This window comes from Macrobrachium rosenbergii, chromosome 26 (assembly GCF_040412425.1).
Source record: "Macrobrachium rosenbergii isolate ZJJX-2024 chromosome 26, ASM4041242v1, whole genome shotgun sequence".
In the NCBI taxonomy this organism is placed as follows: domain Eukaryota; kingdom Metazoa; phylum Arthropoda; class Malacostraca; order Decapoda; family Palaemonidae; genus Macrobrachium; species Macrobrachium rosenbergii.
In genome coordinates, this window is record NC_089766.1 from 1,756,008 (window position 1) to 1,778,507 (window position 22,500).

A 22,500-nucleotide genomic window follows, 5' to 3' on the forward strand; every position below is an offset into this window, starting at 1 on the left:
TCAAATGTTGCGTTCTATTGTGTCAAATGTTGCGTTCTATTGTGTCAAAAGCTGCATCCTATTAGGTCAAATGTTGTGTTCTATTGTGTCAAACGTTGCTTTTTATTGTGTCAAATGTTGCATTCTATTGTGTCAAATGTTGCATTCTATTGTGTCAAAAGCTGCATCCTATTAGGTCAAATGTGTTCTATTGTGTCAAACGTTGCTTTTTATTGTGTCAAATGTTGCATTCTATTGTGTCAAATGTTGCATTCTATTGTGTCAAAAGCTGCATCCTATTAGGTCAAATGTTGTGTTCTATTGTGTCAAACGTTGCTTTTTATTGTGTCAAATGTTGCATTCTATTGTGTCAAATGTTGCCTTCTACAGTGTCAACTGTTCCCGCCTACTGTATCAAAAGTTGCGTCCCATTGTGTAAGATGTTGCGTTCTACTGTGTCAAAAGCTGCGTTTATTGTGTCAAACGTTTCATTCTATGATATCAAAAGGTGTGTTCCATTAGAGATAAGTAGAATGTTTCTCTCTACACAATTTCACTCAACTTGAGAGGACGACAAAACTGAACAGGGCAAAGCGACATAAAAAATATTGCAAATTATTTGATAATCGAGACATAAATATTAAGAAGCAGCAACTGAAAGAGGAATAACACATTTGGGTGTCCATCCCCTCAAGTAAGGTTGAAATGGCTGGAGACTTCTGGCAATTTGTTTGTTTACCAGATGACGTCACGCAAGACTCCTCCCATTTTGGTGTTAATTCCAATGTATAATGTATAGATAAGACTTAAGGCTATTTTTTGAGTCTTAAATCAATTAAATAGTATATATATATATATATATATATATATATATATATATATAATATTTGAAATAAGCAGAACTTTATAAGCAACTGCTAATTCAGGCAACGTTTGGCATTTATATAAATGCCAGATGTCGCCAAAACGAGACTCCCTAGGTAAAAATAATGTATTTTATTCGACCTAACAGTTCTGTCAGGTCAAAAAGAACTGTCAAAACTCGACAGGTCAACACAGGGTCACGAACTTGACCATCCCCCCGTGTGTAGTGTAGTGGAAAATGGAACGAGCTGGTTTCCACAGTTGTGGTAACTTCTTCCCACCAGCCCTTTCATTTATTTATTTTTTTTTAATATAGTGAAAGGAACTTTACTCTTCGTGATTACTGGTGCTCTTAGGGCTGGCAATTCTCTCTCTCTCTCTCTCTCTCTCTCTCTCTCTCTCTCTCTCTCTCTCTCTCTCTCAATTTACTTTCTCTTAATACTGTGAATATCAGTTTATTCTTAAGCTCATTGCTGTTTTAGTACTGTTACTTTCTCTCTCTCTCTCTCTCTCTCTCTCTCTCTCTCTCTCTCTCTCTCTCTCTCTCTCTCCAGATAAATATACAAAAGACATGATAATAATTTAATATAATTATTCAATAACGTTAATTATATAATCACCAGAACATCAATTAAAGCGGATGGTTTAATTCTCTGCTAAAGATATATATATATATATATATATATATATATATATATATATATATATATATATATATATATATATATATATATATATATATATATATATATATATATATATATATATATATATATATATATAGCTATATATATATATATATATATATATATATATATATATATATATATATATATATATATATATATATATATATATATATATATATATATATATATATATATATATATATATATATATATATATATATATATATATAATATATATATATATATTTAAATAAACATCTGCCTCTATGAGTCTAATCTTAAAATGTAATTAACAGTGCTCTCTCTCTCTCTCTCTCTCTCTCTCTCTCTCTCTCTCTCTCTCTCTCTCTCTCTCTCTCATTTAATGTAGATTTCCATCTGTCATGAAGTTGGGCCCTATGAGATATCTGTAGGCTAAATGCAGGTGTAAAATGATATTGCCAGTCTAAGAGACCATAAAATAATTTACATGAGGTTAATTATCCGTCATCATACAGGTGGGGGAAGGGATTACCTTTATATATATATATATATATATATATATATATATATATATATATATATATATATATATATATATATATATATATATATATATATATATATATATATATAATATATTTAAATAAACATATATACTGGTATATATGTAATGAACATATATAAATATAAATATATATATATAATAAAACTATATATATTCATATTTATTAATATCTATATATATATATTTACTTATTTCTTCTATTTATTCTTACAACAACCTGAAGTAAAAAAACATTAAAATAAAGCTGAAAAAAAATGAATTGATCAAACCTGACTGACAATCGAGTTGCCAAACCCCTTACCCACAACCCTCAGCCATGGGGGGCGAAGGTGGGGTGTTAGAGGAGCTCGGGGCCTGGGGGGTTGGTGGAGTGCCCACACCCTTTCTGGGAGCACCGAGACGGGCTAAAAGTATTTAAAGAAAGAGGTTAAACGACACTCACCTCATTGTCGTATTCTGTGATCTCCTCTTCCTCATCGGTGGGGAAGGCGGGGGTGTGAGGTGGGGAGGAGAGGGGAGAGGGGGACCTCTGACCCTGAGGAGAGGACCGATCCTGAGTGCTGTAGGGGAGGGGAGGGGAGAGATGAAATAATAATAATATAATAATAATAATTCTTTTTATTTTTATTTTTTGTCCCTTTCTTACCTAATTTTTCATTCTTTTTTTTATTCAGTGGAAGAGAGAGAGAGAGAGAGAGAGAGAGAGAGAGAGAAGAGAGAGAGAGATAATAATAATAATAATAATAGTTTTTTAATTTCTTTTATTTCTTGTTAATTTTAACCTATCTCTATTCTTTTTATTCAGTGGAAGGAGAGAGAGAGAGAGAGAGAGAGAGAGAGAGAGAGAGAGAGAGAGAGAGAGAGAGAATAATAATAATAATAATAATAATAATAATAATAATAATAATAATAATAATAATAATAATAATAAAAGTAATTTATTTATTTGACAATTTCTTACCTCGCTACTGTCCTTTACATCTCTTATTCAGTGGAGAGAGAGAGAGAGAGAGAGAGAGAGAGAGAGAGAGAGAGAGAGAGAGAAGGAGAACATATGGGGCAAGGAACACATGCGTGTCTCTCAAGCTAATGGTTTTGTATACCTCCACAGGGAGATATAAATGGGGAGAGAGAGAGAGAGAGAGAGAGAGAGAGAGAGAGAGAGAGAGAGAGAGAGAGAGAGAGAGCCAATCAGATGATTAGCTGATTGGCTGATTACAAAGAAGTGGGACTGGGGAGGGCGTGGGGGTAATGTGATGTTATGAAGGGAGGGGGGGTAGAGGGGAGACTGACCCTCATAGACATGAAAGCTTCAAAAAAAAAAAGGAAAAATTAATATCTATAATTGACGTCTCTCGGAAATACTTTTAAGGTTGATTAATCTCTCTCTCTCTCTCTCTCTCTCTCTCTCTCTCTCTCTCTCTCTCTCTCTCTCTCTCTGGATCAATTTACCTTCTATAAATTCCCATATCTATTTACTGTTATTCATGTTCAACCTACCATTCCCATACACTAGATCCCTTCAATATAAAGCTTAGAGAGAGAGAGAGAGAGAGAGAGAGAGAGAGAGAGAGAGAGAGAGAGAGAGAAAATGAAAAAAGAACTGCTAAAAAAATTACACTAATTTTTAAATTATAATTATAATTGCAGCCATATTTTAATATATGAAAACCTCAAGATTTTATTATGAATAACTCAGAAGGCTGAATACTGGTAAACAATAAACAAAGATAAACAACAAACAAAAATAAACAATAAATAAAAACATCACAAAGTGTGTGATTGTCATCCACGTTTTCTACCACTGTTCAATTTTACATCAAAGAAAACGGTTTGAATTTCTCCTCATTTATGGCTAACTATATCATTTTGACTTACGTTGTCATTTGCTTTTTATGAATATGTTTCTTGCTCTTAGTTTAAGGATAACGTCATAAATACTTTAAATATTGTATAATTAAACGAAATATAAGATAAATAGAAGTTTTAACTACCATTTTAAAAGGATATGACCTTCATATCTATATAATTAAAACGTAAATCGAGTACATAAACAACACACTAAGCCTAGGCCTATGCCAGCAATGGCCACCAACTTACCCCGTGAGTTCTGTAAACTTGTCCTTCCAGATAATCTTCTTCCTCTTCTTCTGCGTCCCTTCTGGAGGAGAATTTCCCTTCGTCGTCCACGTCTCTCTCTCCCCCGAGGTCGTCGAAGTCCTCTTCGTCGTGAGACCTGTCCATGAGTTGGTTGTCCTGAACGTCTCCGGAGGTGCCCAGTTCGCCCAAGATGGCGTCCAACTGAGGGAAAAAGAAGAATATATGTAAATAGTAGCTGATATCTTTGATATTAGTGATAATTACGTTCCACTAACACGTACGTGGTACTGTAGTACAAATACGTGCGTTTGTTTACACGTATTTGAGATCAGACCTAAAGAATTGTGCCATTATATGATTCGTTTTAACAGCCGTCATTCCTACGCATCTCCGTGGCTTTAAAAAAATCGAGAATGTTGCTTAAACATTCTGTTTTACTAAATTAGGACCAGCATTCCATTACACAAACTCTGACAAGAGCTGGGTATATATATATCCTTTCTAACATTCGTGTTACATACCAGGCTCTTCTGAAACGCAAAATACCACCAGAAATCATTGGTATATGAAAATTAATATTGATATTGTCTAAAACTCCTCCTTTTGATGAAATCCAATTGAATTCTGGCCCTATTTGTCTCAGAACAATGATTGATACTTAATATGGTTTGTCCAAACATAATTAATCCGTGCAACCTCTCTCTCTCTCTCTCTCTCTCTCTCTCTCTCTCTCTCTCTCTCTCTCTGAACAATGATTGATACCCAAATGGTCTGTCCAAACATAATTGATTCAGTTGCCAACTCTCTCTCTCTCTCTCTCTCTCTCTCTCTCTCTCTCTCTCTCTCTCTCTCTCTCTCTCTCATGCTCAATTCAATTTCGACCTTAGAGCTTCTTATCTTAAGGGTCATTATTGACTGAAAGATGTTCTTCAATTGTTTCGTTACTGATTTCAATTAAACCAAATTGCCATCTGATAGGCCTATGTATCTAGTTTGGTTTATGTGGGTTTAAGAATATATAAGAAAATATGATTAGTACAATTGTAACTACTGTTCTGTACTTAAAATATGAGTTTTTCAATATATGTCTAATGTGCATATGTATACGTATATTTTATTTGCATATGTTTGCGTTGAGAGAGAGAGAGAGAGAGAGAGAGAGAGAGAGAGAGAGAGAGAGAGAGAGAGAGAGAGAGAGAGAGAGAGAATAAATAAATACGTAGAACATTGAAGCACTCCATATTGCACATATAAACATATCTACAATTATATTAACTCCAGAATAAATTTACACTTACAAAGAATAATATATATATATGTATATATACATATATATACATATTCATAATACAAATACCAAATAATAATTATATTTAGCATTTCAGTCCATTCGGGTACCCAGTTATCATGTGACTGATTGAACAGGTAAGCTGACACTCGAGTCCAGGTGTGTTTGTGGACTGGTGGCAAAGAAGTGGTGTTGAATTCCATTACCGTTTGATTTCGGCGAGAGAGAGAGAGAGAGAGAGAGAGAGAGGAGAGAGAGAGAGGAGAGAGAGGGAGAGAGAGAGAGAGAGAGAGAGAGTAACTTCTGTATTAACATCAACACATGATATTGTATATTCAATCAATGTGTGTAGTATGTATGTATACATGTTAGCACATTCACACACACACACACATATATATATATATATATATATATATATATATATATATATATATATATATATATATATATATGTATATATATATGAGACCTCTCAATCAATAATTACGAGACGCCCTTTCCCAAAACCACGTCCGGTCCCTGACGCCGGCCGAATGATTAATTACCAGTATTTCGCGTTTCAAACACAGAGAGAGAGAGAGAGAGAGAGAGAGAGAGAGAGAGAGAGAGAGAGAGAGAGAGAGAGAGAGAGAGGAGGATTATTCATTGCAGGCTGAAGAAATCAGCTGGCTAAACATTATTAACTCAGGTTGTGCAACATTAAAATCAGTATTACTTGAAGGTTGTGCAATATTAAATCCTGGTATTAACTCAGGGTTGTGTAGTATTAAAACTGGCGTCAATTCAGGGTTGCGTCATGGTTAAAACCAGGCTCGTGTTTGTGTTTAATGCTTGAACTCAAAGGGCTGGAATTAATTAACAGAATACGTAGCCGATTTTAATCATCAACGAATGCTTTGATTAGTAAATGCAAGATTGCGGGATTGCGTGCACACGAATTTTACATATACATACATACATTCATACATACATACATACATACATACATACACAATGTGTATACATATTTTTTCAGATATTTCAGAAACCAGGAATGAATACACATCAGAGAGAGAGAGAGAGAGAGAGAGAGAGAGAGAGAGAGAGAGAGAGAGATTAGAGCCAAGAGAAGAGATTCAGGACTGAGAGAAGAATATTTTAACCAGGAAAAGTCTTCAGAGAGAGAGAGAGAGAGAGAGAGAGAGAGAGAGAGAGAGAGAGAGAGAGAGAGAGAGAGAGAGAGAGAGATTATTTGCCGAGAGAAATTATTCAGGACTGAGAGAAGGAATATTTAACCAGGAAAAGTCTTCAGAGAGAGAGAGAGAGAGAGAGAGAGAGAGAGAGAGAGAGAGAGAGAGAGAGAGAGAGAGAGAGAGAGAGAGAGAGAGAGAGAGACGTCTTTCAGAATTGAGAGAGTATTTACCAAGATAAATCTTTAATGAGAGAGAGAGAGAGAGAGAGAGAGAGAGAGAGAGAGAGAGAGAGAGAGAGAGAGAGAGAGAGAGAGAGACGTCTTTCAGAATTGAGAGAATATTTACCAAGATAAGTCTTTGACGAGAGAGAGAGAGAGAGAGAGAGAGAGAGAGAGAGAGAGAGAGAGAGAGAGAGAGAGAGAGAGTTTACTAAAGAACCCAGGTATATAAATTCACTTTTCCCCTGAAAACACGTCACGGCACGTTGTCTATTTTCCCCTTCTCCCTCTTTCTCCCCTCCCCCTCCCCCTCCCCCTCCTCCTCAACCTCTTTTCCTCCCACCTCAACCCCATCAACTGAGTGCCATTTACTTGGCACCCTCCTTTCTCGAGGACCCGAATACGAATATATTTTCGGGGAATGAAAATCTTTTTCCGGACCAAGAAAAAAAAAAACTATTTTGGGAGAATTTTTTTAACAAGTTTTTTTTTAGGTTAATTGATTTAATTTATATAATTTGAAACGAATCAATGGTTCGAAAATGAGAGAGAGAGAGAGAGAGAGAGAGAGAGAGAGAGAGAGAGAGAGAGAGAGAGAGAGAGAGAGAGAGAGGGGGATTTAATGATCATTTCAAATAATAAAAATCATTCAACTTACAATACTGTTGTGTATCTATTTATTTCTTTGTTATTTTACATTTCTTTATTTTTTTCATTCTGTTTTACTTTATTTTACAAGTTGGGCATTTAATAATAATAATAATAATGATAAAAATAATGATAACGATAATAATAATAATAATAATAATAATAATAATAATAATATGTTTTCATACACCTCTATTCAGCAAGAATCTTAACCCCTCCTCTGAAGATTACCTTAGAGAGAGAGAGAGAGAGAGAGAGAGAGAGAGAGAGAGAGAGAGAGATTTTATGATCATTTCAAGTTCAAATAAAAAAAAATAATTTGACTTAAAATATTGTTATGTATCTATATTTTTCTTTGTTATTTTACATCTCTACTTTATCGACTTTATTTTAAAAGTTGGGCATTTAATAATAATAATAATAATAATAATAATAATAATAATAATAATAATAATAATAATAATAATAATAATAATAATAATATGTTTTCAAACACCTCTATTCAGCAAGAATCTTAACCCCTCCTCTGAAGATTACCTTAGAGAGAGAGAGAGAGAGAGAGAGAGAGAGAGAGAGAGAGAGAGAGAGAGAGAGAGAGAACCAGGTCAACACTAGAGAGGCCCCAAAGAGTGCCCGTGACATAAGGTCGATGGCTCTTAAAAGCCAGCTTTGGGTAATCTCATTAGCAGGCCATGATGGAGGAGGGTATCGACACGAGAGATTAAAAAAAAAAAAATAATCATAAAAAGAATTTCTAATCAGGTAAGGCTGCCATGATGTACCCTTCCTCCTTGCTGGAAATTTATCTAGGAATATATATATATATATATATATATATATATATATATATATATATATATATATATATATATACACACACACAAAGTAAATGTACATTATACCAAATAAAATCAGTCAATAACTTAAGTACCCATGGACAAAAATTTCATACAGGGTACAAATTTGTACAAAACACGCCAAGGATTCACAATAACTGGTACAAGACCCTTACAAATGAATAGCCTACTCTTTTACCTAGGTAACAGATGCTTGCTTGTACTGCCTAAACCTACACAGTTCATTTCTGCTTGAATGCAGAATTACCAAGCAAACAAGAATGATACAAATTTTTTTTATTTGTATTTAGTATTTTATAACTGAATTCTATTTTCATCTATTTATTTACCAATGGTAATTTATTTTTTTTCTCTTCTCTCTTTATTTCCTATCACCCTCTGTTACTTCTCTCAAAGGAAAATCACAATATTCTTTGGAAGCTTCTTGAATTTCAAGTCAGTGGCCCCCTTGTTGTGGGCTTGTTCCTTATGAATAAGGTTCATCTTCTGAATAATAATAATAATAATAATAATAATAATAATAATAATAATAATAATAATAATAATAATAATATTGCTTACGACCACGGCTTAACCGAAAGCTCCCCCAACGCCCCTGGGCCATTTTCCATGGAAATGTGGTTCCTTTTTCGGGAGGGGGTGGGTCATGTATTTTAATGGGGTGGGCTATGGATATCTTGGGGCCTTCATGTGACGTGGAGAGAGAGAGAGAGAGAGAGAGAGAGAGAGAGAGAGAGAGAGAGAGAGAGAGAGAGAGAGAGAGATTTATCAGTCATAAAGTAAGGATAAGGCTAATGTGTACAAATCTTGATTAAGATACTAAATTGGAGAGAGAGAGAGAGAGAGAGAGAGAGAGAGAGAGAGAGAGAGAGAGAGAGAGAGAGAGAGAGAGAGCTCTCGTATGCATGAAGCATGCAATACAACCTCCATATCAAACCGTGCGCGTCTTGACGAGAGAGAGAGAGAGAGAGAGAGAGAGAGAGAGAGAGAGAGAGAGAGAGAGAGAGAGAGAGAGAGAGAGAGCGTACGCAGTGACGCATACAGATGACAGAAGCACAATGCTTCTTAAATACTTTAGATTAACTTTAGGCCCGCTTTGCTCTCTCTCTCTCTCTCTCTCTCTCTCTCTCTCTCTCTCTCTCTCTCGTTCCATATTTAAGAGGCGTCGCCCATTGAAAACTTTCCATATCAGGCGGTAATGAATGGAGGTGGAGGGGAGGGGAGGGGGGTGGAGGAGGAGAAGGAGGGGGAGGGGGAGGAGGAGGGGGATGGAAGGAGTAAATGGAGGAATAGGAGGAGACGAAGGTAAAAGAGAAACATAAGAAAAATGAATATAAAGAAAATAAAAATTAAAATTAATTTGATAAAAGATGATAATAGATGAAAACACCGTAAAATTAAATACAGTGATGAAGAGAGAGAGAGAGAGAGAGAGAGAGAGAGAGAGAGAGAGAGAGAGAGAGAGAGAGAGAGAGACTTTGAAAGCTAAGGTAAAATAAAAAAAATATAAATAAATACATATATAAATAAAAATATAGTTTACTATGCAAACATCTACCGCCAAGCAGGCGGTTCCTACGCCCGCCCGCCAGCCCGCCCGCACCGGCGCCCGTCTCGGGAGAGGTCAAGAGGTCAAACAGAAGGGGACCACGCGACCCACCCTTCGGGAGGACGTTACCCGAACGTAACGGGCCCGCTGAGAGGTGCACGACCGACCGGCCCTTTAAAACCGAAGTTTTTTTTTTTTTTGTTTGTTATAATGATTTCTGCAGGTTTTTCTACTTGCTGTTGTTGCGAAGCTTTTATGTGTGTGTGTGTGTGGGAGGGAAAGAGTCTCTCTCTCTCTCTCTCTCTCTCTCTCTCTCTCTCTCTCTCTCTCTCTCTCTCTCTCTCGCATACTTTTTTAAGTGTAGTTTTTTGTATAGCATAATTTTTTTGCTTCTACAATAAATTACTTCCTTTAAATGTAGCGAGGAACTAATATTCTCTCTCTCTCTCTCTCTCTCTCTCTCTCTCTCTCTCTCTCTGTGTGTGCATACTGTTTTCAAGTTTATTATTTCTCATAGCCTAAGTTGTTTTATACGGTTGAGTTGTCTACACAATAAAATAATCCCTTTAACTACTTCGACGAACTAATGCTTTCTCTGTCTCTCTCTGTCTCTGTCTCTGTCTCTCTCTCTCTCTCTCTCTCTCTCTCTCTCTCTCTCTCTCTCTCTCTCTCTCTCTCTCTCTCTCCCCATGGTTCAGTATCTTTCGTTAAAACGTGGAGCAGCCAAATGCACAATACTTTCCTGAAACCACCCTTTCAAAACCCAGAGAGAGAGAGAGAGAGAGAGAGAGAGAGAGAGAGAGAGAGAGAGAGAGAGAGAGAGAGAGAGATTTTGAATCTTAGGCAAAATAAATATATAAATTAATTTATATATCAATAAATTTTAGTATGCAAAAAGAAGAGAGAGAGAGAGAGAGAGAGAGAGAGAGAGAGAGAGAGAGAGAGAGAGAGAGAGAGACTGTATAACCTAGCTTCAACACTTCAGTGCCTCCCACGTAAGTACTGTACTTGCGGGACTTTCGATCGTCACAGAAACCAAAACATCTCAATCATCACGCGTCACTGACTTGAAATCGAGAAGAAGAAGAAGAAGAAGAAGAAGAAGAAGAAGAAGAAGAAGAAGAAGAAGAAGAAGAAGAAGAAGAAGAAGAAGGGGGAGAATCATTCCCTTTCACTTTTTGTGTCTTTCAAACGTCAAGATTCGCTATAAATGGCCAAAGATTTTCTTTTTAACGTACGCAGCTAGAATAGAATGTATTTTTTTTTGGTTAAACAGAGAACTCAATTGTAAAAGTAGATAGTAAACTTTTCAATGAAGGCGAGAGAGAAACATTACTAAAAGTTACGTATCACGATTAGAGAGAAACATTACTAAAAGTTACGTATCGCGATTAGAGAGAAACATTACTAAAAAGTTACGTATCACGATTAGAGAATAACATTACTAAGAGTTACGTATCACGATCAGAGAGAAACATCACGAAAAGTCATAGATCACAATTAGAGAGAAACATTACTATAAGGTACATATCACGATTAGAAAGAAACATTACTAAAAGGTACATATCACGATTAGAGAGAAACATTACTATAAGGTACATATCACGATTAGAGAGAAACATTACTAAAAGTGACACATCACGATTAGAGAGAAACATTACTAAAGTGACATATCACAATTAGAGAGAAACATTACTAAAACTTACGTATCACGATTAGACAGAAACATTACTAAAAGTTACATATCACGATTAGAGAGAAACATTACCAAAAGTTACATATCACGATTAGAGAGAAACATTACTAAAACTTACAAATCACGATTAGAGAGAAACATTACTAAAAGAGAGAGAGAGAGAGAGAGAGAGAGAGAGAGAGAGAGAGAGAGAGAACGAAAAGTCATTATGGAATCATGGCAAATTCACGACTCCCAAACCATGGCGAGAAGTTTGGCCCGCCGTAACTTGCCAAAAATTAGAAAGTTTAATGGGAATGAGATTTTCATGGAAAGCCAATTTTATTTATTTATTTTAGATTTCTTTTTATTAATATATTGTTTTTCATTTCCTTTTAAAGATGGAATGTATGATTTTGTTAGTGAATATTACAATTTTCGAAATGTAATAAACGCATTATTTATAACCTAAATTTATTTGACAACCAAATGAAATCAATAATAATAATAATAATAATAATAATAATAATAATAATAATAATAATAATAATAATAATAATAATGGTGAATAAATCCACGTTTATGCAAGTGTAAATATAAATACGAAAAACATATATTCTTCCAATAATAATAATAATAATAATAATAATAATAATAATAATAATAATAATAATAATAATAATAATCTCAAGGTTTTGGAACAGAAGGTAAAGGAAGTAATTTGAAAATTCATGGTTATAAGATTCTTACAAAAAAAATCCAATTTCAGAAATGAGTTTTTTCGTTTCAAAATTATGAGAGAGAGAGAGAGAGAGAGAGAGAGAGAGAGAGAGAGAGAGAGAGAGAGAGAGAGAGAGAGAGAGAGAAAATCCCAGACATCAAGAAAAAAAATTAAAACCTATATAAGTTTTGCAGGAAATACTTGAAAATTGATCTTACGAAAAAATTATAAAAAACAAAGATTAAAAAAGCTAGACAGTATGAGAGAGAGAGAGAGAGAGAGAGAGAGAGAGAGAGAGAGAGAGAGAGAGAGAGAGACAAAGGAAAATTCCCAGACATCGAAAAAAACGAAAACCTATAAAATTTAAACAAGAATTACTTGAAAACTGATCCTACAAAAAAAAATATTAAAAAATTAAAGCCAGACAGTGTGTGTGTGTGTGTGTGTGTCACAGAGAGAGAGAGAGAGAGAGAGAGAGAGAGAGAGAGAGAGAGAGAGAGAGAGAGAGAGGAAATTCCCAGACATCAAGAAAAAAAAAAAATGAAAACCTATAAAAGTCTTATAAGAATTACTTGAAAACTGATCTCACAAAAAAATAAAAAAATAAAACATAAAAAAAGCCAGCCGGCGTCTGTTACGTGTGTGTGTGTGTGTGTGTGTGTGTGTGTGTGTACGCGTGCGCGCTCGCGGGTGTGTGCGTATACAAGCATCCACTTAATTTAAACCCTGGTTTTTTCTCCCTTAACTTAATAATCTTAAAAGAGATGACTCGAAAAATCCTTCAAAAGGTCACTTGACACCGGTGGCCTTGAATGACCTTTCGGCTCTATCAGGATCATGATAATAGTGATGATGATAGTGAGAGTAATGGTGAGGGTGATAGTGATGATTATAGGGACGGTGATATGTTGATGATGATGAAGATGATGATAGCGATGATGATATAAAGATGATGATGGTGGTAGTGATGATGATATGTTGATGATGAAGATGATGATGATAGTGATAATAGTGATGATGATGATGATGATGACAGTGATAATAGTGATGATGATATGATGAAGATGATGACGATGATAGTGATAATAGTGATGATGATAAGTTGATGATGAAGATGATGATTATAGCGATAATAGTGACGATGATAGCGATGGTGATGATGACAGTAGCAGTGATGATGATGATAATAATGAGGATGATTTTAATGATGATGATAGTGATGATATGATGAGTATCATGACAATGATGATGATTATGATTATGAGAGTGATAATGAAGAAGGCCCATAAAATAATCTATGCGCTCTTAACAAAGGCCTTGAAAGAACGAAAGTAAATAATAATAATAATAATAATAATAATAATAATAATAATAATAATAATAATAATAATAACGAACACATACCAGGCTTCTTCTTGGATGTGAAGACACATTGTCTTCCGAATCGGGAGTGTGGAGCTGAAAAGAGAAGAAAAGAAAATCAAAATATGAGAATTAAAGAAAATGGAGGAGGAAGAGGAGGAAGAAGAATTTGAGGAGGAGGAGGAGGAGGAAGAGCAGGAATAGGAGGAGGAGGAGGAGGAGGAGGAGGAATAGGAGGAGGAGGAGGAGGAGAAAATCATAATATTAACAAGCCACTTAACCTACAATGCATGATTACACTGGCTTACTACAATCGCATTTGGTCGATAGTAATTGTCAAATGTTCATTCATACATTACAAATACACACACACTCATTCACAAAATACTACCGGATGCTTTCGAGTTCATTCATAAAAAGTCCCTTACAATTAATTCGATTTACGAACTAGACCTAAAGTTAATTATATTTTTCCAACAAAAAGCCGTTTTTCCAGAGAGAGAGAGAGAGAGAGAGAGATTTTACTTATATACAAAGCTGGCCAACGCTTATATTCAAATTATCGTGGGATATTATCAAAAATCATTTTAATAATCAAAGTATATAAATATATAAAAAAACAATCATTTTAATTTTAAGTTAAGTAATATAAAAATCATGCTTATTTAATAAAACAGAAAAACTCACAAGATATTTAAATTTTCTTTATACAATATAATAATAATAATAATAATAATAATAATAATAATAATAATAATAATAATAATAATAATAATAATAATAAATTTCTGGTGGGAATTTCAATCCCTTTTCCACTCCGTGGGGAGATTTCATCCCCCTTAGCCTCCCCGTCTATGGGGGATTTCGCCCCCTCCTTCCCCCCCTCCAAAATAAAACTAACCCCCCGTGTTTACGAACACTTCATCAACCCGTGTCTCCCTCTCTACATCAACCCCTGTTCGTGAGATTGCTTCTAAACTGGATAGAATGTCCTAAAAAAACACACACACAAAAACTAGGATAAAAAAAGAGAGAGAAAAAAAAACACACACAGCACCATGGGATAACACAAAAAAAACCACTGTCAACGCTTCTGCCTACTTTAATCCGGCGTTTTTTCACGATTTCCAAGGCTGGAGACAAAAATATTACGAACGATATTTTCAAATTTAGGCCCAGAGAGAGAGAGAGAGAGAGAGAGAGAGAGAGAGAGAGAGAGAGAGAGAGAGAGAGAATTTAAACCACCCCGTGTAAGCTTCCAGATGGAAGTATTTTTGAAATTTTGAGATACAGAGAGAGAGAGAGAGAGAGAGAGAGAGAGAGAGAGAGAGAGAGAGAGAGAGAGAGAGAGAGAGAGAGAGAGAATTTAAACCACCCCCGTGTAAGCTTCCAGATGGAAATATTTTTGAAATTTTGAGAAGAGAGAGAGAGAGAGAGAGAGAGAGAGAGAGAGAGAGAGAGAGAGAGAGAGAGAGAGAGAGAGAGTCAAAATACATAAAATTTTTGCACATTTTTCATACTGTGACGGTGAACGCTATAATGGATGTATACAGAGAGAGAGAGAGAGAGAGAGAGAGAGAGAGAGAGAGAGAGAGAGAGAGAGAGAGAGAGGAGAGTCAAAATACATTGTATACGCCCACCTAATAATTATTCTACAGCAGTTGGGAAACGCTGTATGAATGGAAAACAAAATACAGCATAATCTACTGTATTCTTAATGCAGGCAAAGAGTTTCAGCGCTGAAATCATGAATGAAAAATCTGGATAAAATATTCCCAGGCTTCGCCCTCAAAATCTTCTGAAATCTGCCACCATTTTTGGATTAGAAAATGTGAAAATATACGACGTGAAATACGTCAGAATTCTGAATAAAATCAGGAAAAAGAAAGAATAAAAGAGGTGGAAGGCAAACCAGAGATAAAAATAAAGAACAAAATACGTATATTATAATAAATAATATACAAATTAGCATGAATACAGTCCCAAAGCAACATGAAACAAAAGAATTATCTTGTAGTAGCTGTGGGTCTTGACTTACCAGACGCACACACGAAAGGTAATCTGATTAAGGCAGTGGTAAGGAGAAGCCACATCTGGGGGTCTTTCGCTTAGGTCATAATTCTCTCTCTCTCTCTCTCTCTCTCTCTCTCTCTCTCTCTCTCTCTCTCTCTCTCTCTCTCTCTCTCTCTCTCTCTCCAAAGTACATTCACAATGCAAAACTGAATAGCAATAACGAATGAAAAATGACAAAAAAGCTAAGTGTAAATTTGTTTAAAATGGCAAATCTTAATCACAGTTCTCCCCCTCCCCTTTCTCTCTCTCTCTCTCTCTCTCTCTCTCTCTCTCTCTCTCTCTCTCTCTCTCTCTTCTTTCTGCTTCTCTCAATAATGAATGAAAAATGACAAAAAAGCTAATTGTAAAATTTGTTTAAAATGGCTCTCTCTCTCTCTCTCTCTCTCTCTCTCTCATTCCAAAATACATTCATAATGCAATACTGAATAGCAATAACGAATGAAAAAGGACAAAAAGCTAAGTGTAAATTTGTTTAAAATGGCAAATCTTAATCACTAATTCTCTCTCTCTCTCTCTCTCTCTCTCTCTCTCTCTCTCTCTCTCTCTCTCTCTCTAGGGGAGAACCCAACTACCAACACATCATTAAAACTTATCCACTCATTACCCTAATAATTAACGTGAAGTTTTCCTTCGCCCTCTCAGAGTCTCCTTACCTAATAACACTGGCTATACATTACAAATTAGCCAGCCACCTCAATGTTGTCAATAACGAGACACTACGGCTTATTAATCTATTGAAATTACCCACAAAATCAAAACGGGATCGCTCTTAATGCACGACGGGTTGGAAACAAAAGTCTATACAGAGGTTCTTAACCTTTTTTTTTGAGGGGGGGGGGCATGAGCCCTTTCACCATATGTCAGAATGTCATCGCCCCCCTCCCGTCCCCCCTTTTCCAAAATTGTCTATAATACTAAAAATCCTTTTTTTTTTCTTCCATATTAGTACACAACCTTTACATACATAGATTAATATTAGTGTAGTTTTACACAATGAACAGCGATTGATCGAACTGAATATAGAATTTAGGCCAAGCGATGGGACCTACGAGGTCATTCAGCGCTGAAAGGAAAGTTGACAGTAAAAAGGTCTGAAAGGTGTAACAGGAGGAAAACCTCATTGTTAGGTGAGACTGGAAAGTGAGATGGAAGGGAATATGAAAGGAGGTACAGTAAAAGGAACGAAAGGGGTTGAAGCAGCTAGGGGCCTAAGGAACCTGCAAAGAACCTTAAGTAATGCAGAGGTGCACTGTAGGCACTTAACCCCCTTCCGGGATTAGTAGCGATTGAACACGCTGATGAATATTAAAACTTACATATAAAATTCCCCCCTAAGGAGACGGGGGGGGGCGATTCCCCCCTGGTTGAGAACCACAGGTGCATAGTACATCAAGTCATTCAGTGTTCTCAGAATCAATTAGGCGATCGTTTCCAGTTCCCAGTTCATCTATTGTCTAAGGTCACAAATCAGGTTTAGTTCATTGTTCAGACGGGTTCTTCAGGATTTTGTGTTCCGTTCTTTGTGTTCCGTTCTTTTTGTGTTCCGTTCTTTTTGTGTTCTTAGTTTATCGCCGTGTACAGAGAAATTGTGATGGTTCTTCTATTCTACCTCCTCTTACTTCTTCTTAATGAACACCGTAATATTCTTTGGAAGCTTCTTGAATTTCAAGTCAGTGGCCCCTTTGATGGGCTTGTTCCATATGAATAGGTTTCATCTTCGGAATAATAATAATAATAATAATAATAATAATAATAATAATAATAATAAGAAGAAGAAGAAGAAGAAGAAGAAGAAGAAGAAGAAGAAGAAGAAGAAGAAGAAGAAGAAGAAGAAGAAGAAGAAGAAATAATAATAATAATTGCATAGTATACATAAATATGCAAAACATATTTAAAAATATTAACCCACACATATCATTCCATATCGAATTCCCTATACCCAGTGGGTAGCTTACTTCTGATGCCAATTACAATGAGCAAATTTGGTTGCAATTCCCCCTGGATGTGCTTCATTCCAGAGGTATAATGAACTCGATAATGAACGGTGTTTGTGGCTTGATATTTGTGAATATAATGAAAAATTCATACGCACACAAACTTGTAAACAAACTCATATAACAAACACAGCTCATTTATACAGTTCCCAACCATCTGTTACACACGCGAAAAAAGGTAAGATAAAAAAACTATCCCTATCAATTCCCGTTACTCTCCCCATTAAGTTAATCAACGAAGAAGAAGAAGAAGAAGAGGAAGAAGAAGAAGAAGAAGAAGAAGGAACAGGAGGAGGAGGAGGAGGAGGAGGAGGAGGAGGAGGAGGAGGAGGAGGAGGAGGAGGAGGAGGAGGAGGGAGGAGGAGGAGGAGGAGGAGGAGATCCCTTTTCTCATTCTCATCTACGTCTTTAATTCATTCTCGATTGAGAGAAGAAGAAGGATAGGAGGAGGAGGAGGAGGAGGAGGAGGAGGAGGAGGAGGAGGAGGAGGAGGAGGAGGAGGAGGAGGAGGAGGAGGAGGAGGAGGAGACAGAGAAATACAAAGAGAATCCTTCACCCATTTTCTCTTTCTCATCTACGTCTCAAATCTTATTCCCCTACGTAAACTCTTCCTGTTCACCGTCTCCAGAATAGAAGAAGAAGAAGAAGAAGAAGAAGAAGAAGAAGAAGAAGAAGAAGAAGAAGAAGAAGAAGGGAGAGAGAGAGAGAGAGAGAGAGAGAGAGAGAGAGAAACCAGACTGCTGTACGGGTGAGCTGATATCAACGACGCGACACGGAGTTAACACACACACAATCGCTACTACGCAACCCGGAAGTGAAGAAGCTAGCGCACGGGGGGGATGGGAGTTAGAGAGTTAGAGTGGAAGTTAAGAAAAAGGGGAAATAGAGGGGAGGGGAAGAGAGGAAGGGGAAGGGGAAGGGAGTTGAAGAGAGGTAGGAAGATTGAGTTTGACAGGGGATGGTGAACAAAAAAATGCTTGCGTAAGTTTTTTCTTCTTCTTCTTTGTGTTCTTGACGTTACAAAAAGACAGAGATATAATTTCAGGAAAAAAAAAAAAGTAAAAAATGCGCCGAAGTTTCCTCGGCGCAACCGACTTTTCCGTACGGCGTATAATCAAGTTCACCGAAAACAGACCTATCTTTCGGTGGTCTCGGTATAATGCTGTATGAGCCGCGGTCCATGAAACTCTAACTACGGCCTGGTGGCGGCCTAGACTATATCGTTGCCAGACGCACGATTATAGCTAACTTTAACCTTAAATAAAATAAAAACTACTGAGGCTAGAGGGCTGCAATTTGGTAGGTCTGATGATTGGAGGGTGGATGATCAACATACCAATTTGCAGCCCTCTAGCCTCGCTGGTTTTTAAGATCTGAGGGCGGACAGAAAAAGTGCGGACAGAAAAAAGAGCGGACAGGATAAAGTGCAGACAGAAAGAGTGCGGACAGAATAAAGTGCGGACAAATAAAGTGCGGACAGAATAAAGTGCGGACAGAAAAAAGTGCGGACAGAAAAAGTGCGGACAAATAAAGTGCGGACAGAAAAAAGTGAGGACACAAAAAGGTGCGGACAGAAAAAGTGCGGACAGAAAAAAGTGCGGACGGACAAACAAAGCCGGCACAACAGTTTCCTTTTACAGAAAACTAAAACACCAAACTTAACTACGGAACAAAAACCGAAAATAATAAAGGCGCACGAGATAAAATCAAATCCCCCATTTTATGGAAGTGGGGAGAGGAAGGAAAGGAGAGGGGAGAGAAAGGGAGAGAAAGGGAGGGAGGGAGGGGAATGACAGTTAATTGGCGAATGGCGAGGAAGCGGAAGAAAGTTAGAAATTGAATTCATTAAGACTCGAAAAAAGGACGGACGTTCTCTCAGGTTTCAGAGAGAGAGAGAGAGAGAGAGAGAGAGAGAGAGAGAGAGAGAGAGAGGTTAATCAAATGCATATTTTCTATAAACATGTTAGTATGTGTGTGTCTGTGTGTGTGTGAGAGAGAGAGAGAGAGAGAGAGAGAGAGAGAGAGAGAGAGAGAGAGAGAGAGAGAACCACGTACTTATATTTCTAGTTATGCACGTACATGTCCATACTTGACAGAAATGTAATTGCATATAATTACTCATAAAGAAGTGAGAGAGAGAGAGAGAGAGAGAGAGAGAAGCCATATTTAAAGTGAGATTACCCATAAAACGCCATAATCCGACCAATTAAAGTTTTTCACACCAATCACATTTTTTTTCTTTTTATCACCGGCGAATGAATCTTCTTCAGGAGTAATTCTCTCTCTCTCTCTCTCTCTCTCTCTCTCTCTACGCCTCCATTCCAGATATTTCTTCATTATTGGACGATAAAGGGATATCGCCAGACCTGATCTCGGATCAGAAAACAAATTAGCCCCGGATTATGAGAGAGAGAGAGAGAGAGAGAGAGAGAGAGAGAGAGAGAGAGAGAGAGAGAGAGAGAGAGAGAGAGAGAGAGAGAAATAACGAAGGAAAAGGGAATCAGGAAATGACAAATTAGAACGTGAAATTGCAATTCTTAGGTAAACCAAAGTTTATCATAAACCAATGACAAATTAGAAAGATTGTTGATAAATTATCAACAATGTGAAGTTATTAACAGTGTTAATATATTATCAACACCTACAAAGAATTATTCCATAATTATTCCTTTACTGCAAAGCGTAGAACAAGAGGCTATGGTGAATAGCATCGGCTGCAGTTCCACAGTAATCAGAGAAGCCTTCAAAATGAAATAATTGTCTCTCTCTCTCTCTCTCTCTCTTTTTCCTTCACAACTTTTTCTTCCTCTCTTTCTCTCTATCTTTCTCTCCTTTACTTCTGTCTTCCCTCTCTCTCTCTCTCCTTTTCCTTCCCAATCTTTTCTTCCTCTCTCTCTCTCTCTCTCTCTCTCTCTCTCTTCTCTCTCTCTCTTCTCTCTCTCTCTCTCTCTTTCTCTCTCCTTTTCCTTCCCAACTTTTTCTTCCTCTCTCTCTCTCTCTTTCTCACTCCTTTTCCTTCCCAACTTTTTCTTCCTCTCTCTCTCTCTCTCTCTCTCTCCTTTTCCTTCCCAACTTTTTCTTCCTTTCTTTCTCTTTCTCTCTCTCTCCTTTACTCTCTCTCTCTCTCTCTCTCTATTCCTTCCCAACTTTTTCTTACTCTAACTCTTTCTCTCTCTCTCTCTCTCTCTCTCTCTCTTTTTTTCTTCCTTTAACTCTTTCTCTCTCCTTTCTCTCCTTTATTTCTATCTTCCCTCACTCTCTCTCTCTCTCTCTCTCTCAAGCATAACACAGGTCCTTCTACAATAAAAGCCACGTGTAACACTTACAGGAATAAACTGCAAATTAACATACAAAAAAATCCCAAGGAATCCCATTAAATCCTACTAAGCAACAAGACTCGTCCGTCGACCCAGGCATCCTACAATACTTTCACTGGATGCACCTCCTGTGGGCGTCCCTGACCTACGAAGGACTCCAGAAGTCTCCTTCCAGGTGACTTTCTCCAGCAGGAGGAGACGCGTGTCCGGATTAACGCCGGGATTCTTCCGGATTAACGGAAAAATATGTCTGCCGGATTACAGGGACGAAAAAGTGACGGATTATCAGAAAAATATAGAGTAGACGCGTGTCCGGATTACGGGAGAGGAAAAAATTAAAAGACGGGATTCTTCCGGATTAACGAAAAAGGAAAAATATGCCGGATTACAGGGGTGAAGAAGTGGCGGATTATCAGAAGAATATAGTGAGAAGATGCGTGTCCGGATTAGAGAGGAAAAAATTTAACGGATTACCGCCGGTTTAGGGGTGGAAAAAATTATCAGAAGAATATATAGAGGAGATGCGTATCCGGATTACCGGAGGAAAAAATTAAAAGACGGGATACTTCCGGATTAACGGGAAAAATTTCTGCCGGATTACAGGGGCAGAAAATGACGGATTATCAGAAGAATCTTGACAGGATTGTGGGATTTGTTGGGATTATCAGACGAATCCTACTATGTATCCCAAAATATGTGATTTATCCGGACACTGGCAGTCATCCGGGATACAGGATTTAAATGGATAATGATGTGGGGATTACCCGGATTACAGAATGTATCCAAAAAATGCGATTTATCCGGATAATGTAAGGCATCAGAAATATAGGATTTAACCGGATTAAAGAATGTGTCCGGATTATCAGATGACTCCACACAACAGTATATATCCTGAGGGATTTATCTGCAAAGCAGAATGTACTCGGGGAGAGAGAGAGAGAGAGAGAGAGAGAGAGAGAGAGAGAGAGAGAGAGAGAGAGAGAGAGAGAGAGAGAGCAACATTTTAAGACTGAATAACAAAAAAATTAAGACGAAAGAAAGAAAAATTTTGCAAAATAATAAAAATGGACGAATGTAAAAATATCTTCTGTAAAAAAAACTTGACAAACAAAATATAAATTACAGAGAACAATAATTTGTCCTTCAAATTAAAAAAAAAAAAAAAACACGACTGGAATGCAATCAAGAGAAAAAAAAAAAAAAAACTCCCCTACACACAAAATCACACTTACGACAAAACCAGCAATCAATGACAAAAAAAAAACTATGCACACTTAAACTCGCCCTGTCTCGTTCCCCCTCCCCCTCCCCACCCCTCCCCAGCCTTCCCCCGCACAACCCCCACCATTAGAGTGGGTGGAGGACCCTCCAACAACCTTCGCCAACAACACCCACCAAGGGGCGGGTCAGAATCGCGCGGTAATGCTTCTCTCTCTCTCTCTCT

General features: G+C 36.9%; 1 protein-coding gene across 1 annotated transcript in view; it reads right to left on the bottom strand.

The window, feature by feature from the left end:
* Window positions 1-22,500, bottom strand: part of LOC136852679 (multiple PDZ domain protein-like) — a 1,083,224-nt gene that overhangs the window by 279,698 nt on the left and 781,026 nt on the right. Inside the window, 4 exon segments of the mRNA XM_067127591.1 lie at window positions 2,522-2,603; window positions 2,605-2,639; window positions 4,180-4,380; window positions 13,715-13,768. Coding sequence (XP_066983692.1) covers window positions 2,522-2,603; window positions 2,605-2,639; window positions 4,180-4,380; window positions 13,715-13,768 — 372 coding nt within the window.